This window comes from Chaetodon auriga, chromosome 12 (genome assembly GCF_051107435.1).
Source record: "Chaetodon auriga isolate fChaAug3 chromosome 12, fChaAug3.hap1, whole genome shotgun sequence".
In the NCBI taxonomy this organism is placed as follows: domain Eukaryota; kingdom Metazoa; phylum Chordata; class Actinopteri; order Chaetodontiformes; family Chaetodontidae; genus Chaetodon; species Chaetodon auriga.
Window position 1 is genome coordinate 4634698 of NC_135085.1, and position 14280 is coordinate 4648977.

The 14280-nt window shown below is 43.1% G+C and overlaps 2 protein-coding genes across 3 annotated transcripts; one reads left to right on the forward strand and one right to left on the reverse strand.

Moving 5' to 3' along the window:
* The first annotated feature begins 140 nt into the window (after nucleotides 1–140).
* On the forward strand, nucleotides 141–9879 carry trnau1apb (tRNA selenocysteine 1 associated protein 1b). Of its 2 annotated transcripts, none has more exons than XM_076745252.1 (9): nucleotides 141–325; nucleotides 1414–1511; nucleotides 3846–3945; nucleotides 4841–4893; nucleotides 5278–5406; nucleotides 6712–6828; nucleotides 7810–8128; nucleotides 8254–8299; nucleotides 8766–9879. In XM_076745252.1, the coding sequence occupies exons 1-9, from the start codon at nucleotides 290–292 to the stop codon at nucleotides 8900–8902; spliced, it is 1035 nt and encodes a 344-aa protein (XP_076601367.1). In that variant the 5' UTR covers nucleotides 141–289; the 3' UTR covers nucleotides 8903–9879. The 2 variants fall into 2 exon arrangements, with proteins under 2 accessions (XP_076601367.1, XP_076601368.1); XM_076745253.1 differs by having other exon boundaries at nucleotides 144–325; nucleotides 8257–8299.
* Nucleotides 9880–11390: 1511 nt separating this feature from the next.
* Nucleotides 11391–12731, reverse strand: fitm1l (fat storage inducing transmembrane protein 1, like). Its single transcript, XM_076745983.1, has 2 exons — nucleotides 12553–12731; nucleotides 11391–12069 (listed from the first exon to the last, which is right to left on the reverse strand). Exons 1-2 carry the CDS (start codon nucleotides 12729–12731, stop codon nucleotides 11391–11393), a joined length of 858 nt encoding a protein of 285 aa, XP_076602098.1.
* Nucleotides 12732–14280: the final 1549 nt, after the last annotated feature.

Consider the following 14280-nt stretch of genomic DNA (forward strand, 5'->3'; position numbering starts at 1 on the left):
ACTTCTATTGAGTCTAATAGAACATTGATGACTCTAAACGCTACATTAACAATACTTTAGCAGAGCTTGCCTCAACTGTAAATTCTACCTGCTGGTCGAGAACCGCACGCCCCTCGCGGCAGCCTAACACCGGAAGTAACACCACCTGAGACGGAAGAGGAACCAGTACTCGACGTGTTTAGCTTGAACGTGTGGAGAACTTTTAACATTGCAAAATTTCGCTTTTTTGCACCCCCCGCAAAACACCAACGACCTCCTTTACAGTTTCCTCTCCGTTCCAGCCTTCAAGATGTTTAACAGACAGACGAGTCTGTGGATGGGTGATGTATGTCTGAAGTCTGTTTCTTTCAGTGTGGCAACATTAGCTTAGCTACGCATGCTGGTTGCTAGCTCGGTTACTTGGTAGTTAGCCCGTGTGTGTGACCCCTGTTGTGAACGTTTTGGCTCACCTCTGTTCTAAGGTACTTAGTTGGTAGAACTTGGCTTTACACCTTTCATTAACACAAACAGAAGCCAACACTGGTGGTTAAATATTTCACCAAGCACTCCTTACTTCAGCTGAATCGTTGCCCGCTAAGCTATTGACCTGTGTAGAAGCCATTAGCTGTAACTTGGCACGAGCTAATAGTTACAATTCACGTTTAACGATATCGTGTAAGTTAGACTTGCACTCTTATACATTAAGTAACGTCACCAAAGAAACGCGAGAGTGCCTAAGCGGCTGGGAGAAGTCTCCAAACTCTAAACTGGTATAGATTTGAGTGGAGTTTGGCGGAGGATCTCTCCATTCAGGGAGCCAGCTGTAATGTTTCTGTGGCCTCGGGCGGCGCGAAGCGACTGAATTTGTGTTCACATAAGTGATTAACTTGAAGGTAACGTCACGCGTATGTTGTATGTAGTCCGCTAACATTACGCACACTTATGTTGGCCAACATTGTAGTTTCTGCCTCCTATTAAATTGCCTTTTTATTCTTGAGAGTTATAAGTCTAATAAACCTTGCTAATAAATACCAAATATATAAAGTCAATAAGTGTGTGAGACACAAACTGAGACGCCTCATCCGGTTTTTCGGCAGCAAAGACGCGAGTGTGATTACATTAATCACGACGCCATTTATGTTTACGTCATCTAAATGCAATAGAGCCATCATTTATGTTAATAGTTAGACCCCTGTGACAGTTTAAAATGTCATACGTTGTAAGTTACGCTGTAAGTCGCACGAGCTGTATGTGTTGCATTAACCAGTAGTGGAAAGGACCATGCTCGTTTTGTTTCATATGTTTGTTTTATCATTTTATAGGTGTTTTATCCAGTTTTTACATTACAAACTTTTGCCCTCTACTATTCTGACCTATTGTTTTTGGTTCGGATTGATTGTGCCTCATGTAAAATTTTATTTCATGTGTGTTTAGTTGGACCCATACATGGATGAGAACTTCATCAAGCAGGCCTTTAGTGCTATGGGAGAATCGCCATTTGGAGTGAAGATCATCACTCACAGGATAACAGGGTAGGATACACAGAGCGCCTTAAAGCTTCTCTTGAAGCTTTCAACACAACTGATATGGTACATGTATTGGTAAAGTTTAGTAGAGGTGGACAGCTTTGACTTCAGTCTAAAGTAGGGATGCCCTGATCATGTTTTCTGTGCTGTTGATGCAAATTACCAGTCATCTTTGAGCAACTGATTGGTATGTTGAAGCAGCTGGTATAGTAGTATTATAGGTAAGGAATTCTGGTCAAATGTTATCTGATTATGGACACTATTTACTAGGCATGGTACGGTTTATGTGGACAAACCGAACCGTACGCTTTGCTTCTCACGGCACGGGGCATGTGTAAACCGTACGGTGTCCACGGTTTAAGTTTTTTTGGTGACCAGACGTTCGATGTGCGCATTGTAGCCCGTATGTTACCACGTGGTTATCATTCGCGCCAAAGAAGCGAAACCAAAGCAAGGAGGAGCAGCGTGTACAAACATGGCAAGTGGAAGTGAGGAAGGCGGGCCGCCTAGGCCGGACATAGAGGATGCACTAGGGATGGGACGGTTAATGAAACCGAGCCGAACCGTTCGGGTCGACCTTCCCGGTTCGGTGCGCGTGCGTGCCGTTCGAATCATACTCGCGCGCAACTTTGGGTGTGTTGGGGGAAATCAGTTTTAGAGGAGGTGCGAACATGGCGAGCGGAGAAGACTCGGAGCTAGAGGATGCGCCAGCAGCGTTATATAGGTCTGGTGTGTGGGAGCATTTTGCATTCAGGGTGACCTATGAAGGCGGTAAGAAAGTTGTGGATAAAAGTGCCACAGTGTGCAAGTACTGTGCAACGCGTATCGCTTACGCTAACGGAAACACATCTAACATGTTGGCTCAACTGCGGAGACATCATCCCAGTGTGACCGTTGACAGCGCAAGAAGGAGGGGCGGGGAGCCGGGCAGAGAGCCGGGCAGGGCTGCACAACTTCTCCTCCCCGCGGCTTTTAAACAAACGTACACAGACAAGTCAGACAGGGCGAAGGGCATAACGAAAGCACTGGGGTGTTTCATCGCCAAAGATATGCAACCTTATGCCGTGGTTGAGGGTGCGGGATTTCAGTGCATGATAAGGCACTCGAGCCACGATATAAAATCCCCTCCCGCAAACACTTCAGCTGCACGGTAATTCCCGCACTTTATGAAGAGGTCCGACGGGGAATTGTGAAAGAGTTGTCTGACACAGCCTATGTTGCTCTTACTACGGATGGATGGACATCCAGGGCAACTGGATTATTTATTGTATTTTGTTTTGTTACTTTAGATAACACAGTGACACTTTAAGTTTGATTAAAAAAAACAAACAAACAGACTCCAGCCTTATTTCTTTGATTGTATTTCAAACACTGCAGTTCAATTTTCGAGTGGAAAATACTTAGCTTTTCATGAACCACTAATAGTCCATACGGAGTTGAAACATGTTACATGTTAGAAGAAACATGTTATTTTTGTGTTGATTTCAAAGGGACCTAAGTCTGATAGAGCCTATGCTTTACTTTATGTTGATGGTATATAATGTGAGTTGTAAAAACAGTAAAGTTAAATTCTTTCATAAGCACCAAGCGTCAGAGTTGTGAGAGCCGTTTTGGCGAAGCGTTTTATTTTAGATAGAGATATTGTTTTCCAAATAAATGAAAAGCATGTTGGAACTAGCAATATCTCCTCTCTTTCAGTGCCAGAATCTCACTTACCTTTAACCCAAGACCGTCACAATGATGTATCAAATGTCAGACTGCCTCATTCTTTCAGTTTTAACATTACTATACAAGACATAATTGATTTTTGAAACAATCAATGTACACCCAACCGAACCGAAAACCGTGACCACAAAACCGTGATTCGAACCGAACCGCGGATTTTGTGAACCGTTCCACCCCTACTATTTACCCATGTTTTTGTGCCAAAGTGATTATTGGAGACAACAATTATTGAAGTTCTTTCAGTATTTACTTAGTCTGCTCAATTAACTGATCGGCACAAAGAACTCCCAAGGAGAAATGCAATGAGTGGACAGTGTACCAAGAAACAAATGTGGGAAAGTTGACTAGTTACTGATCTGCTACTCACTGAGAGTAGCCACTCATTTTTTACCAAATATCAGCTGATAGCATTTGGTGGCTGATTGATCTGGGCATCCCTAGTGTTAAGTGTTGACTCATCTCCACAGCAAATATTGCTCACTCTTGACTGAAATGTGACAGCAGGTTTGATGGCGAAATGACCCGTGTGGCTTTTATACTGTTAATTGCTGTTCTGTTGTTTGCATAGAAAATGTCTTCTCTGTGTGTCCCTAACATTTCTGTCCTCTTGTGTAGTGGTTCAGCAGGATACTGCTTCGTGGAGCTGGCAGATGAAGCAAGTGTTGACCGCTGTGTCCAAAGGCTCAACGGAAAACTGGTCCCTGGATCAAACCCGGTCAGTTCTATGACGTAATAGCAAAATACTTGCTCATATATCGTTGATACAATCGTCCTGCAATATTTATATATATTATTGTTTCTCTCTATATATATATATATTTATATATACTATTGACAATTTAATATCGCCTCCTTTTTTTCCTCCAGTGTTAGAGTTATGTTATCAAACAGTATTTATGTGTTGATTTGACTGTGGATAGTGGAGCTCAACTAGTCTTGGTCCTCCTTTGTTATGACAATAACTTAATAGTACTGAATGATTCTAAGTAAATACAACATGAGGTTGTCATTTTTCTCTGTAAACACACCAGATTCTTGTTAATGCATTGGTTAAATGTGTCAAATCAGTTCAATTTGCTGTTTGTGTTGCTTTAGCTACCACTATTGTGCTATCCCAGGCTGTACGAATACTATTAAGTGAAACTATATTCTATACTGGCTGCAGTGACAGCAAGTCTCCTTAAAGGTTTGGTGGTGTAATAAATACATAAAGTAATAAATAGGAAAATTCATGCCAGCTTGAAACTTCTTAAAGTCTCAAGTGGAGTGTAAAGTTGTGAGCTTAGCTGCTTGCTACTGAATTTGAAATGCTGTTGGCCCTGTGAGCTGGCCAAGCTGCTGGGCTCCCCTGTCCACCTGTACCTGCTGCTGAAGGTGGCTGAGAGGCTGCTTGTACATGAATGTACTTTGTTTGAAGCTGGTGAATAGAGTCTCTGGTAGGAACTAACTGAGGAATGGGCTAAAGGCTGGTCTGGGTGGTGGAGGTATGTAAAACCAAATAACAACCATAATAACTCCACTTTTTATTTCCAGCAATATCAGTGCTATACTACACGTCTTTGGTGTTTGAGGTTGGCTTAGTGTGTGTGTTTTCTCTCTCCCCTGTGCAGCCCCGGAAGTTTAAGCTAAATTATGCCACCTATGGCAAACGGCCAGAGGCAGGGTAAGATATGATTCACATTCAACTTTTCCATCATTTTTCTGTTATATCACAGTATGGTAAATGTAAAAAAAAGAAATAAAATAAAAAATAATATGTATGTATACATACATACACACACACACACACACACACACACACACACACACACACACACACGTAATACATCCCATGTAATACATCCACATTTACTCCTCAGTCTGTTTTCAGCATTTGGGGAGTGCTACTGCATATGTGAAAAACGTTCTTTAAAGCCCTTTGTGTCCAGTGGATGCTGTGTGAAATATCCTTGTGACGCCACTTGCTTACCAGACCTCTGTAGTAAGACTGATGAAGTTGTCTTTAAGAATATTATGAGTGTCTGATCAAAGGTTTTGCTCATCTCAGGCCGGAGTTCTCAGTGTTTGTGGGTGACTTGGCCTCTGAAGTAGATGACTTTCAACTACACCAAGTTTTCAAGAAGTACCTTTCCTGCAAGGGAGCCAAAGTGGTCACTGACCAGTATGGATACTCCAGGTATGTCAACTCATAGAGGTGGACTGGCAGCAATGTGGCTTCAGAAATGTCATAAGTGTTCAGTTTGACATCGGCTGGTTTCTTGAACTACATATGATTTGTTTAATTTCCTTTGTGTGTTGTAGGGGTGGGTGGTATGACCGGAAATAATTTTTTACAATGGTGAATACTGCGCTCAACATGATTCTACCTCTTTTCACTCTATTGGCAATATAAGGGGATATAGCTTGAAGAAAAGCATATTTTAAAAAACTGATGTGTTTATTGGCTCCAAATAGGGTTTAGGCTATTCCTTGCATCCACATGGAAGGAGTACCCTGCACTATAATATAGGTTAAGCAGTAAATGTAACATGATTCATTCTCAGAGTAAACAAGGGGTAGGATTAGGCATCCCTACAGCATTTATTTGGCAGGAAACTCTGAGTATATAAGTACAACAGTTCATGTGCCGCAGGACATGTCTGTCAAGTACATTTACAGACGGCAGCAACAAAATTTACAGGTTCGAAGTTTGAACACGGTGTTGATCAATCCTTGAGGTTACGTTCTGAAGCAAAGCCTACTTCCCCAAGGAAAATGATTAGCACACACACATAGCCTAAAAGTTATCCAGTCATTTCATGTTAGTTCTTGCAGCCAACAACAGAAAAATTGACGTGCATAGCTCATAATGTTACCTTCCACATCTTCCTGTTACTGGAGTCAGCATTGTACCAATGAAAGTAGTAGTTACTGGGTGTAACTCCAGTTCTGTGAGTACATGCATAGCCCTCTACCTGCATGTTATCGCAGCCTCAGTAAAGCACATAATTTTTAATATGCTAGAACATTTATCACTGTAATGACGGTTTTGTAAAATCCATGTCGTGGCATAACGTGACACGTGACGAAACCGGTATACCGCCCACCCCTAGCGTGTTGTATAATGCTCTGGTTTGAATATTATTGTAAGAAATGTACAATAATATAAAGATATGTCCTGGTTTCTGTGGTTTAATGATTATACAGATAGCCGTGCTGTGGACGTTGACCACAAGTACCTCTTCATCTATTTTCGAAAAAAGCCTGAAGAAATGTTTTCTTACCGTCTTATGCTAAAACTATTGTTTTCCCCATATAGGCTAAGCAAGAGCAACTCACAATTCAAGTGATGCTACCTCATGTTAAAAGTAAAACAACAAGTTTCAGTTCTACCATAATAATACCCATTATATTCTGTTTCTCATTATAAGTGGCTATTAAATGCCAAGTATGGAGCGTGTGGTGGTGTGGACAGGAGGTGTGACTGCTGTTTGACTTTCAGAGGTTATGGCTTCGTAAAGTTTGGGGAGGAGAGCGAGCAGAAGAAGGCGATCGAGGAGTGCCAGGGTACGATGCTGGGGGGGAAGCCACTCAGGCTCAGTATTGCTGTGGCAAAGAGGTAAGACACCGACCCCGAAACACGATGGAACATGGCAAAATATCTGGACTGTATGTCACGATTTAATGAACCCCGGCATAAAAAGATGCAGATACCAGCAATGAAAACACACCCAGTGAGACACAGAGATTATCATAGTAAGTGCTGCAAAGCCACCGATCTGTCACTGTTCAAATAGCTTGGTGGTCTTAAAGTATTCTTATTTCACCTGCAAGTCTTAGTGTGATGCCTCATGCATGTCCCATCATGTGTCACAACCTTTGAATGTGAACGGACCAAAAGACGGGGTGGAATCATTGAAATACACACTGTACATTTTATGCAGTGTAATCATTTCACTGCGTGTATGTACCTCAAGGACAGAATGAAGTATTTAAAGGTGTAGATTCAGTGAGGTACTGAAAATACTTTTGGTTCATGCTGACCTGGCTGGCCTGTTCATTAACATTTAAATAGTCCCCAACAAATACACCATTTCCTCCTAAACTACAGTGGACTGCACTGCAGTACTGAGGCTGTTTTTAAAGATTTATGTCCTGAGTGGGAACAAATGCTGCTGAGATCTAGTAGAAGTGAAATGACACTGAATAAAATATCCCGGGATTTTACTTGAGAACAGTGTTTAAATGATAGTTGGCAGCTCACATACTACAGAGAGCAGAGCAGAAAGTGTACCTCAGTGTAGTTTCCAGTGAAACATCATTCATTTCATTCTGTTGTCTTCTGTTCTTTGCTCATATCCATCTTACAGCCTTAAATCCATTTAGATTCCATCGAGACTTAAGGTTAAAACTTTGACGATTTAAAAACTGGTGGTTCATTGGTTCATTTGATGACTTAAGAGATGCACACACTTACACACACACCCTATATCATCTTTTAATTTGATGTTGAATCCAATAACTGAGCTGAATTATTCAGTGTCCTTTGCCAAATTTCCATCAAAAGTTAATGAGACTTTGTTCTTTTTTTGTGTTGCAGCCAGAAGATGAGCAACTACCACGGGGGCCAGGGCCAGAATTACCATAGCAACTACAGCCAGTCCCAGTCTAATTACTATGGCAGCAATAGCAGCGGGGGTCAGGGGGGTTACTACTCTCAGTGGGGAGGCTACGACCAGTACGGCGCCTACAATAACAGTGGCTACAACAGCGGCTATAACAGCGGCTACAACAGTGGCTACAACAGTGGCTACAACTACAACTATGGTCCCTATGGATACCCCCCACCAGGCCACATGATGCCACCCCCTCCCATGGGGATGCCACCCATGACCACTGACATGTCAGGAGCTGTCGAGGTGAGGGAATGACCTTGACTCCCATGCTTAAAGGAATACCTGGGTTCCTGCAGGGGTTTTCCTTCTTGTGACATACATTTCCAGTGTTTCAGAAATAACTCCCAATATTGAATGTTTCTCCCAAGCAGGGCCACGAGGAGGCTGGGGACATGGAGGAGGACAATGCAGAAGGTAAGACTTTTCTTTACCACGGTAATGCTCTTCTGTGTTCCACTGTGAACATACAGGAAATGCTGTCAGCCCATCAGCAGACGTGTTCTTGTGTTGCCAGATTAGGTCTTTTTCACATTTGCCATAACTGGTTATGTCTTTCATGTACATATGATATTAAATGTGCAACAGCTGATTAAGATTTTTCTTTAGCAGTGGAGGCAGTGAATATCTTACAGCAATGATGCAGTAAATCCACAGTGTCAGGGTTTTCTGGTGCCACAAACAGGGCCTGGCCATTACCCACGTGTTTGGGTACCTGTTAAGGTGTCCAGTAGAGTTGGTAATTTTCCAACTGGCCACCATCAGCCCAACAGCTGGCAAGATTGCATATATATAGGTCCAATGAAAATACAGGTCTAATAAACAAAATAAACAAAATAAACATATAATAATAAAAATAAACTTCATCCAATGTGTTTTGCAGAACCCATCCCTGACTGTGACGTGGAGCAGTGGAACAAAGATTTCATGCAGCGCAGCGAGGAGCTCTATGACGCCATGATGGACAGTCACTGGGAACCCCTGGACTCTGTCAACTCCCCCATTCCATCCCTTTCTTGATAATTCTTCCTCTTCTGATCCTTCCCTAAACCTTTTATGATTTTTGTACTCCCCATGAATCTGCCATGATCTGACACCCCGTCGACACCTTCAAAGGGCCAGCTTCAGTTCACTGTCTCAGTACTTAGGTAACTGATTGAAGGCTGAGAGTGCATTCAAATACTTGTCCCTCTTCAAGTACACACAATTATTCACTTGATTTTAATGTTTACCATGTTGGTAATATTCAAAAAGTTGTTCGATAATCAGTGAAGTACTGTGTAGTGCATGCCATGACTCTGTAAAGTTTAAGGATGTAGTGCTGAACCAGCCTGTCGACTGGCACACAGTAGCTGTAGCAAACCGAATGTCATGTCAATATTTCAATATTTAATGATGTCACTGAGGAACAAACTCCACTGTCATTGACTTTTGTTGATCCATGTTGAAACGTGGCACCAGCAGCGTGCCATTGAATATGGCCCCGACTTTTAAAGAAGAGATTGTCTTGTGAAGACAAAAGTTAAAACTATGCCTTAATTGTCATCAGCCATGGACTTCCTCTCAGTCTAGGATGCTCATTAGAGTTATTTTGTATATACACGATATCAGTCTTTCTTGTCTCGTTTTTTAATGAAGGAACTGTCCTTGTCCTTGTTTTGTTTTTTCTGATGTAATGAACATTATCTGGGTAGAGGTTTAAGGATGGAAAGATGCTGATTCTGAGTTTAGCCAAACGGTGATCAACCACAAATTTAATGAATCACTGTTTCTGGACATGAGCTCTGTGTCTTTCTATGTAATAGAACAATGCTTCAACCTCCCGGTCCCTCTGAGCGCTGTGAAACTGCATGTAATGATTTTGTGAGGTTGACAGCTGATTTGCTGTTTGAGATGTCAAGGCAGCATTTATCTTCTGCTGTTTGATGGCTGATGTTTTGTATATATTTTTTTCCCTGAGACATTTTATCAATAAAATAAATTTAGGAGGAAAAAGGTTCTTCTGTCTTCATCAGGAGATAAAGAGTGACGTGTTTCTCTGGCGAGCTTTTTCGATACTGTCGGCATTTTAGAGTTTTGTAAACAGATGTTGGCTCTTTAGTTTTTCATTAAGATTAGGTAATTGGCTAGTTTTCATGTTCAGTTCAGATGCTGTCAGGCAATGGGCTTTCTCAAACATGTTCCTCACATAAGATACTGCAAGAGAAACGCATGGAGTTGTGCATTTCTCCATTTATTTAGCCTCCACAAATGGTGGCCTGACTTCGTTGTTAATTTACATGTTACATATCCATCAAATCATTTCAGTTACTTTCTTTCTCCACATTGTAAACAAATTTGGAGCTGGATGTCAGAAAGTCTGGGGTTCTCAAACATTTCCACTTGTCCTGAGCTCCTGTCTGTGGAGACTCTCCTGTCATCCATTTCCACAGAAAACAGGCCTTCAGAGAACCACAGCGTGTATTTGCAGCAACCATTTGAACACTAGTATCCAACCTTTTGACTTTAGGGACCCCTTTTCTATCATTGAGTAAACTAACAACCCCTGACTGACATATTTCATGGACACTTAATATATTGAATGTGTAACAATAACAATACAGAACAACTGAAAAACTACAATTATCCCAAATTCTGATCAGAACTGCAGAAAATTTGTGTAAAACAAGTGATTTGGATGAAATGGAAGCAGATTATTTTCTCCATCAGAGTTGAGTTTTCCTAATAATTCCAGGAACTTTATACATTTCTCTGTATTGTATGTTTCTTTCATTTTAAACAGGCATACATATTTAAGAGGCTTCTTTTTAAAAAACAGGATGAGCCTGTTTAGCAGAGTGAATGCCTGTGTGAGTATAGCTTGTGTTCAGGCCTTCACTGCGCCCTTATCCTGTGAGATTTTTACAAGTTTCTACCTTAAAGGTCCAGGATTTAGTGGCAGCTAGCTGTGAGGTTGCAGACTGCAACAAACTGAAACCATTCGCCTCACCCTTCCTGTAGAAACTGCAGTGGCCACAAAGTATACAGTACACACTAATGAAAACATGCTTATGAATATTATGTTCCGTTTCTGCCACATAGATCCCCCTGAATCCTACACACACTGGTCCTTTAAATAATAATCTAAACTTTAAAAATAGCAATTTCACCTAGTTTTCCTCACAGAAATGAATGAAATGCTGACATATAGGCCTACTGTAAGTAAGTATAAGTAAGTTTTTTCCATAACTCCCTTAAAATCAAAAACCCCTTACAACCCCCCATGAAGCTCTGGGGACCCCACTGGTTCCAGTAAATTAGAAAACAGCATGTTAGATGCACAGACACATTTCTGAAAGCACACTTTGTCCATTTGTTCAAAGTTTCAACAGGATTTCGTGTGTTAATCTTAAAAGAGGACGACAAACAAACAGGCAGGCTTTGTGTTTGTAAGAGAATCTTCAGAATCAACAGCCACCATCAATGATTGAATTCATCTTTGTGTTGGTGTTACAATCTGTTTCTTCAATTAATTGCGGTGATCATGGTTCATTTTTGCATCCTCTGCTTCAGTACAGCTGGACTTGGTGTTGAGCAGTCCCAGTCCAGGCCTCCCAGGGCAGCACCAGCTGGGCCCCAGACGGTACCAGCCCTGATACAGCCCCCTCCAGCTCAGACAGCCGAGCGCGCCCCCCAGCAGCTGTGTGGGGAACTGAGGGAAGTAAGCTAAGAGACAGAGCAGCAGAAAGATCCAGAGCCAGAGCAGGAGAACACAGAACAGAAAGAGGATCCTCAGAGGGGCATCCGAGATCCCACCCAGGCTCAGATAAGGTCCAAACACTGCTGTTTCCTCAGCCAGCAGCAGGCAGCAGAGGCAGAGGAGGAAGACGTCTTCTGAAACTTCATACCCTCTCCACAGCATCCCAGCTTTGAGGCACACAGACTTACTCTCCCCCTCTCGCAACACCAACAGAGGCTGTCCGTTGGTGACCTCTGGACCGGTGAGCAAAGGTTCATAGCAGCTTCCTGTGGCGTTCTCCAGAAGGTCCAGGAGTTTACAGAAACCAAGCCACAAGCCGCCAGCCACCCCGAGCCGGGAGAGGTGACGGATGGAGAGAGAGAGGGAGCGACGGATGGAGAAGGAGAGGAGGAAGACAAAGGAGCCGACAAAGATGCAGGTCCAGCCCCAACCAGAGCGCAAGAATATCCTGGAGGAAAGAGATGAGATGTGAACAGGTTTAGAAGAGAAGCGAGAGATTGGAGGAGGGAGGAAGTGATGGGAGGAAGTTAGATCAATTCGATTTTGTTATCTGGAAAGTAAAGTGTAGCTGTTAAACATCAGGACACCACTGCCACGTTAGAGGACAAATTACTGTGATTCTATGAAAGCCACCAATGAGAAGATCCTCTGATGGCGACTTCTCAGTATGTCCCAACATTTCTCACACTGCCATCACGCCAAATTTAGCAGGAAATCTAATGGAAGTCTGTGCTTTATGGCACAGAACAGGAAATACATCAAATACAGCTTCCTCTGCTGTCCCCAAGTGGCCAGACAAACAACAAAAAACAACTCTTTTTGGAGCTTCAAGTTGAATTGGCAGTCCTGCAGTACAGAACTGCTGCGTCAGATGCAACTCTGTGGTTCAAAGAAGGCAAGTGAGCAGAAGGTAAACAGGAAGCAGCCTCACCTGTAGAGGAAGTGGGTTCTCTTGGCAAAGACGCTGTGCTGGGAGACCCAGAGGCTGAGCGCCGGGCCGAACATCACCACTGCTGACAGCAACAGGTGGAAGTGCTGCCGGAACACCGTGTTACCCAGGCAACGGGCGGCCAGGTCCGTCAGGACCACCAGCAGCGTGTTGAGGAACATCTGGACCCAGAACCGAACCCCTGACCTGATCTCAGCTTAATATTACTATCTGAAAAGGATTGGTGCTGGTGCTGGTGCTGAATGCAGCAGTATGTTGGTGTTGATTATCGACCTGACTAAACAGCATGCGGTGTTTCATGTGATAAAGCTGGAATCCCGTCAAGAATGTATGAAACACGCTAGCCGATGCTGAGGATTACCTCTGCTGCATAAGGGAACAATTCAGCATCATGGGCGGCCAATCAATCTGTTCAAACTGAAATATATCTTTCAGAGTCTGTAAAAGATGCTGGCTGTGTAGTACAATATAGCTGAAGTCCACCGGTGTTAGCTGCTAGTGTTCAGCATCCATGTGTACTATAGCGTTCACTCTCACATGAATGAAGCGACAGCTGGCCCCGAGCATTCCACAGACTGCAAATATGTGCACGCTGTGAAATCCAGCCGTGAAACTCTTCAATCCAGTAGGAACTTACTGTATCTGCCAGTAGCTACAGTGTTTTCACACTGAAGGCTTCAACAATGGAGCCATACCACATAACTGCTGCTTGGCTGGTTTTTCTTGCAGGTGCAGGAAGGTGAATGGAGCGTCAGTCCTCTCTGACCTTGTACAGCAGGTTTCTCGTGTGTCTCCTTCCTGCTTTCTCTTGTTGAGCAGTGACTGTCTCGATCACTTCTGCAGAAATGCAATGGCTGCAACCGTATTCCACTCAGCGATGGCCACCGCTGTGTCACTGTGGGAGACATCCAAGAGTTGTAGTTTCAGAAAACCTTCCCTGATCGAACTATCTCTGAGGGAACTGTAGCTTCTCTGCTCCTCTCTGTCACTGATACCTAACCTCTCCAACACACACACACACACAAATCCAGAGTATGTTCTCGCCCTGTCATATTCCTCCTGGGCCTTGAAGGTGTCACATTGCTCCTACTGAGGCGACAGAAGGACACAGAAAGGTTGAAAGAGTCACACTGATTCCTTGGTGTTAACTTGTATCACAGGATTTCTGGCTAATTTCTTCTTAATTGCCAGCAGAGTGAGAAGCTGAGAGAAAGATGAGCAGCGCCAACAGCACCAGAGTCACAGAAAAGTCACGAATTGTCAGCAATGATGTGTGATTAGATGCAATGTGTTGCATTATGTGCGCGTGTGTGTTCATGTGTATTAATAGCTGTAACCTTTGTACTGTATCTGGGCTGGGACTCAGCTGTTGCAGCTGTCTGTCTCTGTCAATCAGGGACCCCCCCCCCCCCCCCCCACACACACACACACAGTACATTTACAGAAAGACCCTTCAACTTCTACTTTATTTATTTGTTTCCTTGCTGAGCGGTGAATGAGAAGATGCTTTTAAGCTTGAGCCAGCTAACTTAGCTTAGCATCAAGACTGGAAACAGGGGGAAACAGCTAGCCTCTCTCCATCCAAAGGTAACACAAACCACCTGCCAGCCAGCACCTCTCTAGCCAGCTCTCAATTTGAACATCTAACACTCAGCAAGAAAGCAAGTAAGCTTCTTTTCTTAAAGGTGGTCATGGACTAGCTTCTGCAAA

Coding starts and splice junctions, on each gene's coding strand:
- trnau1apb (XM_076745252.1), top strand. CDS start 290: ATGTTTAACAGACAGACGAGTCTGTGGATGGGTGAT. Junction 326..1,413: donor CGAGTCTGTGGATGGGTGAT/GTATGTCTGAAG, acceptor ATGTGTGTTTAG/TTGGACCCATACATGGATGA. Junction 5,407..6,711: donor GACCAGTATGGATACTCCAG/GTATGTCAACTC, acceptor TTTGACTTTCAG/AGGTTATGGCTTCGTAAAGT.
- fitm1l (XM_076745983.1), bottom strand. CDS start 12,731: ATGTTCCTCAACACGCTGCTGGTGGTCCTGACGGACCTGGCCGCCCGT. Junction 12,070..12,552: donor AGAACCCACTTCCTCTACAG/GTGAGGCTGCTT, acceptor TCTTTCCTCCAG/GATATTCTTGCGCTCTGGTT.